Raw genomic sequence first — 6,000 nt, forward strand, 5'->3', positions numbered from 1 at the left:
CAATTGGCCACGGCTGCCCAGCACAGCGCGCCAGGGACACTGGCCAAGGGTGGCCTGACGCATCCTCCTTCTCGTCCCAGGTAGTGAAGGCGTGCAACGAGGGCGTCAGGAAAATGAGCCGCACGGAGCAGATGATCAGCATCCAGAAGAAGATGGAGTTTAAGATCAAGGTGTGTCTGAGCCCGCAGCATAGGCAGCCCCAGGGCAGTTGGCTGGATGTGGGTCACCGGCTGAGTTTGAAGCATGGACCCCTCCTTCAGGCTCGGCTCAGTGTCACCACCGCTAAGGGACCTTCCCGGGCCTCCCCAGCTGAGGTGGCCCTGCCACCATGCTCCATCTCTTCTGAGCCAGGTGTGCGATGCCTGCCTGGGCCTGCAGCCTGCCCTGCCATTTACGGCTGTGTGGCCTGAGCTGTTGGCTTGCATGGAGCACCAAGTATGGGGCAGTGACTATTCCAGGGGTCCTTAAATTGGGGGAATCACAGGCCCCTCTGAAAATCTGATGGAACTTACTGACCTTATCTCCTAAACTTTACGTGAACCTTGAGGCGTCAGCAAGCCCCTGAGGTCCCCTAGGGCCTGGCCTCTGGTGACTTGGGTACAACAGTCACGGGGCCCAACCGCAGTTCCCCAAGGCTACTGCTGGTTTGGGAGCTGAGCCCCACTCTAGGGTGCAGACACAGCCTTCCAGCCCCCTCCCACGAGCTGACCACCAGGTGCCAAGAGTCCAGACAAGCAGCAGCCCTGCCCCGCCAGTACCCATGGGTTCTGGGCCCTGCGTCTGCCCAGGACTGCCCCCCGAGTACCCATGGGTTCTGGGCTCTGCGTCTGCCCAGGACTGCCCCCCAGTACCAGTGGGTTCTCGGCCTGGCAGGCTCGCTGGGGGTGGCTTGGTGGGGACCTGCAGCCCCGTGCTGACACCGCATCACCCCCCAGTCAGTGCCCATCATCTCGCACTCCCGCTGGCTGCTGAAGCAGGGTGAGCTGCAACAGATGTCGGGCCCCAAGACTTCCCGTACCCTGCGGACCAAGAAGCTCTTCCGGGAGATTTACCTCTTCCTCTTCAATGACCTGCTGGTTATCTGCCGCCAGATACCCGGGTGAGTCGGGCCAGGCGGCCTCACTAGTCTGTCCTGAGGCCGAGCGGAGCCTCAGAGACCTGGGAGTCGGGATGCCATACAGATCAGCAGAAGCACGACCGCTCATGATGCCGCCTCCTTCCCCCGCGCACCACATTCCCGGGCGGCACTGGGCAACTAGCGCTTCCAAGGAAGCTCCGCTTGACAGCGCGGGAGGCAGAGAGCTCAGGCTCTGGGTCAGACTTCAGGTCTGCTCTTTCCTGGCCTAGCTTTGGGCGGGTTCCTTGAATGTCCTGAGCCTCAGTCTCCCCTTTTGTAAAGTGGGGGCTTCACTTCTCCCATTGAGAGCCCAGCCCGGTGCCTGACCCACAGTGAGTGCTCAGCAGAGCGGCGTGGCGTTAAGGGCAGCCCCGCTAGCCAGTTGCTCCACGGGATGGGGCCTATTCTGCAGATGAAGGAGACAGGCATTCAGGTCAGGGGCTTCGAGAAGGACGTGAGTAGCAGGCTGATCTTGCTGGCAGGCTGGGGGTCTCCTGAGACGCCCCCCCCCCCCACAACCTGGACCTCCTCGGGACCAAATGCCTGTTCCACCACCTTGGTTCCAGAGACAAGTACCAAGTGTTCGACTCGGCCTCGCGGGGCCTGCTCCGCGTGGAGGAGCTGGAGGACCAGGGCCAGACACTGGCCAACGTGTTCATCCTGCGGCTGCTGGAGAATGCTGATGACCGGGAGGCCACCTACATGCTGAAGGCATCCTCCCAGTGAGTGCCGGGGATGTCTGGGCCCCACGTCACGTCTGCGTGACAGCTTGCCTGCCCACGGGCTCTGGGCAGAATGAGGCCCCACACACAGCCGTCCTGCCCGCCCCAGGCCCTGCGGGGAGGTTTCTGTCAGGGCTTTGCGTGCAGTTGGGACCTTGCTGGGTGGCTGCCCATTCCTGGGTGTGTATGTGTGTGTGTACACGTGCATGCGCTGTAGACCGGCAACTGCGTGTGCTTTGTGTTGCACGTTTTGCATGTGCCTGTGAGCATGTGTGTGGTGTGTGCGCGTGTGTGTGTTGCATGTGTGTGCACATGTGTGTGCGGTGCGTGTGTGTGTTGCATGTGTGTGCGCGCACGTGTGTGCAGTGCGTGTGTGTTGCATGTGTGTGCGCACGTGCATGTGTGTGCACGTGTGTGTGCACGTGTGTGCAGTGCGTGTGTGCATGTGCATATGTGCAAGTGCACATGCATGCATTGCAAGTACACGCCTGCATGTGTTGTGCGTTACATGCGTACGTGTGTGCAGAGCATTTGTGTGCACATGTGTGTGTGTTCCCTCTGGGCTTCAAACTCCGGGTGAGGTGCTGAGTTGAGATGAGACATCCTGGAACCCTTGAGCCCAGCTGACTCACAGACCCCATTCCCGCCCCTCCTGCCCTCACCCCCTGGCCTTGGGGCCTTGAGCCATCACGTCATCTCCCTGAGCAGCCAGGACACTTGCCTGAAGTCCTAGGGCCCTTGTGGGGACAAGCACTATGACTGGGGAGAAGGGCTTCCTACCATGCCCATTGACAGCGTGCCTCCGGGAGCAGGGCAGGGCCCTCCTCACCATCCTCCCTCCCCTCAGGCACTTGCCCACTTTCCGGCCCCCTGCTCACCCAGGGGCCGCCTCCGCCGGGAGCCTGGGCTCCAGTCCCTCTGGGGGTGGGGTGACCTGAGCCTGGCTCGGCCCTGCCACGTCTGAGGGGCAGTGGCCTCCGTGAGCTGGCCACAGCATCCTCTTTGTGGGTCAGCTGTGGGGACGCATGGGGGAGTCGCCCTGCCTGGCTGACTCTTAGAAAGCGCTGTATGGGGAGACTCTGGGGGCCCCTCGACCTCCCGATGGTTTCCATGTCGCGTTAACCCTCGGCAGTCCATTTCTGCAGCACCCTCTGAGCCTCCCCGGTGTCGCACAGAGCAGTGCTCGGATACGTGGAAGGGGACTGGTGGGCGGGTGCTGGGCAGCCCCACGTGTGTCAGGAGCCACCGCTTTGTGGCTGGGGCACAGCCTCCTTCCCGTTGCAGGAGCGAGATGAAGCGCTGGATGACTTCTTTGGCCCCCAACCGGAGGACCAAGTTTGTCTCCCTCACATCCCGGATGCTGGGTAAGCCACCCTCTAGGGAGGCCGCTGGGGATGGGGCCACTGCCCTCACCCCGGCAGCTGGGGGCTTTGCCTGCTGGGGCTCTGCTAATAAGGGAGTGCTTTGGGGGCCTGTTGTCACCACAGTGGCCTCCAGGAAGCCCGCTTTGGGTGGCCTGGGTCCAGTGTGGGCACTAGCAGCTCAGCCCTGGTGGGAGCGTGGGTGGCCCGAGCCCTGGGGACACGTGGATAGTTACTGAGATAAAAGGCACTAGGTCTCGTGTGATAGGCCCCACGTGGAACCCTAGAGGCTGCTAGAGAATGTGCCCGGGGGTTTGGGCCCAGAAGGCAAATCTCGGTGTCCCCCTGGGGTTGCCGGTTGTCTGAAAAGCTTGTGAATTATAAATGGGCACAGACCCACCAGTGGGGACGGTGTTGACCCTAACCACCCTCACCTTTTCCCAACCATCCCACGCCGCCTCCTAGCCACGTGCCAGGTACAGGAAGTCCAGAAAAGAGCCCCTGGAGGCATGGCCAGCCCTCGGCCCGGGTATTGTTTCCCGAGAGCTCCTGGCTGTTCCCATAGCGTTTTGCTTGGACCCAAACCCTCTTCTGCCTCCAGTGAACCCTCTGTGGGTTGCGGCAGGAGTTTGTGCTGCTAGTTCGCCTGCCGGCAGTGCTGTCCCTGTTAACCACGGGTGGGTGTTGTCCCGGGTGCATGGGAAAGGGCAGGGCAGGTGGCAGCATGACAAGGCTGTGTCTCTGCCCCTCCCCTGCCCTGTCAGACTGTCCCCAGGTACAGTGCGTGCACCCGTATGTGGCCCAGCAGCCAGATGAGCTGACGCTGGAGCTGGCTGACATCCTGAACATCCTGGACAAGACTGAGGACGGTGAGGCCTGGGCATCGTCCACGTACCCCCAGGGGACTCTGCACTGGGCCCCCCAGCCACAGGGACGAGGCAGGAGGTGGGCTGGGCCCCATGTGGAAGCACAGACCAGTTCTGGGGGTTGCCTGAGTCCGGCTGGCCGGTGGGCAGGGAGAGCCAGCTCTGTCTCAGTTCTGCTCGTTGGGCTGTGCAGCCTGAACACTCCCATTCTGGTTTCCTCGGACCTTTTCTCAGAACCGGGGCCTGGCTGGACCTCACATGGGCCTTGAGGTCCCTCCATCCCATCAGCACTGGGCTCACCAGAGCGGCCACTCCGTGTCTCTTCCCTCCTGCAGACCTGGGGGAAGACGACCAGGAACAGCACTTTTGCACCCTGACCTTGACCCTGACCTAAACCCTATATTTGCAACAAGCTCCTCATGAGCCACCAGGCCTGGAGCCCCAAGCTGACCACCTGGACCTCGGTGGCGGGGGAGTGAGGGGGCGGGGGGACTCAGGGAGGACCTGCCCGACAGCAGGGTGACAGTGGCAGTCCAGGCCACATAGCCCCATGGTCATCTCCCACCCCCACTGGCTCCTCGGATGCCTCGCTTTTTGGGGTGGCACTTGGGGCCTCCTGGCCCGATATGGAGGCAGGCAAGGTTGCAGAAGTCTCCAGAGTGGGTTACAAAGTCAGTAGGTTTGGGAAGCACCGTGTGGCTGCTTTCATCGCAGTTGCCGTCCTCGCTGGCTGTCCTGCACACACTCATGCCTCCTGCGAGGGTGCTGGGGGTGGCGTGGGGCGTCGCCCACTTTCTGCAGGACAATCCCAACCCGAGGGTCTCGGCAGGGGTTCATGGAGCAGGTGCCTTTTGGGAAAGGCTGGCTGGGCTCTGCCGTCTGGGCCACCTCTGCTCCCAGGAGGGATGGGAACACTGGCCCTGGTGCCGCCCGCGGGAGGTCCTGACACCCCTACTCCCCGCAGGGTGGATCTTCGGCGAGCGGCTGCACGACCAGGAGAGAGGCTGGTTCCCCAGCTCCACGACCGAGGAGATCTTGAACCCCAAGATCCGGGCACAGAACCTCAAAGAATGTTTCCGTGTCCACAAGATGGAAGACCCTCAGCGCAGCCAGAATAAGGACCGCAGGAAGCTGGGCAGCCGGAATCGGCAGTGACCCCCAGCCCGGCGACCAGCCCGGCGGCGGGTGGGCAGGCAGGAGCAGGGCTGGCGGGCACACAGGAGATGGTGGAGGGGCTCCAGGGGAGGACGAGCCACACCCCGCTGGCAGCGGGCTGTGACTCCAGTGCCCGTGAGGGAGCCCTTGCTCGCTACTCTGTGCATTGTAAAGGAGAAAGCGAATTTTAAACAATATTACACCGCCTCTCTCTCCTGTCCCTTAGAGGGCCTGAAAAGGGACTGGCATGCTCTGGGGGCCCTCCCAGGAAGGTGGCCGAGGGCAGGCAGAAGGTGACAAATGCTGTGGTCCCCTGCATGTGTTCCTCTCTGCCTCGGGAGCCAGGTGTGCAGATGGACTGCCTTTTCCTGACGGACCTTGGTGAGCAGCCCTTGGTCTGCAGTGCACGGGACTGAGAGACCAGCCGCCTCTGTCTGCCCCTCCCCAAGCCTCAGCCAGCCTTGGCTGCTTGGCCAGGTCCTCATGTCAGGCCGACCAGAGCTTGGTCGAGGCCTGTGCCACCTCCAGCTGCCTGATGGGCAAGATGTACTATGTGTCTTCTGACCCCTTCAGGAGCCCAGGCATTTTAAGGAATGAACTGGTCACTGCATCCTGTATTGGTTATGATTATGAGAGAATCAAATCTCAGTTTTGGCTGCAATAAAAGAAGCATCATGTATAAAATAAAGGAGGTGAAGTTCTGCTCTTTATTGTCCTGGCACACACAGGAATGAGGTGTTGGGTTCAGGACAAGGAGAGGGGAGCACCCTTCAAGGCCA

General features: G+C 61.8%; 1 protein-coding gene across 2 annotated transcripts in view; it reads left to right on the top strand.

Moving 5' to 3' along the window:
• The window catches only part of NGEF (neuronal guanine nucleotide exchange factor), a 77,804-nt gene extending 72,463 nt beyond the window's left edge, over window positions 1–5,341 (top strand). For both annotated transcript variants that reach the window (XM_004389481.2, XM_004389482.1), the window contains 6 exons: window positions 81–170; window positions 936–1,099; window positions 1,684–1,839; window positions 3,124–3,203; window positions 3,965–4,069; window positions 5,031–5,341. In XM_004389481.2, the coding sequence (XP_004389538.1) occupies window positions 81–170; window positions 936–1,099; window positions 1,684–1,839; window positions 3,124–3,203; window positions 3,965–4,069; window positions 5,031–5,221 (786 nt within the window). In that variant the 3' untranslated portion in view covers window positions 5,222–5,341. The remainder of the gene's footprint in view (window positions 1–80; window positions 171–935; window positions 1,100–1,683; window positions 1,840–3,123; window positions 3,204–3,964; window positions 4,070–5,030) is intronic.
• Window positions 5,342–6,000: the final 659 nt, after the last annotated feature.

Source organism: Trichechus manatus, unplaced genomic scaffold, assembly GCF_000243295.1.
Source record: "Trichechus manatus latirostris isolate Lorelei unplaced genomic scaffold, TriManLat1.0 scaffold00249, whole genome shotgun sequence".
In the NCBI taxonomy this organism is placed as follows: domain Eukaryota; kingdom Metazoa; phylum Chordata; class Mammalia; order Sirenia; family Trichechidae; genus Trichechus; species Trichechus manatus.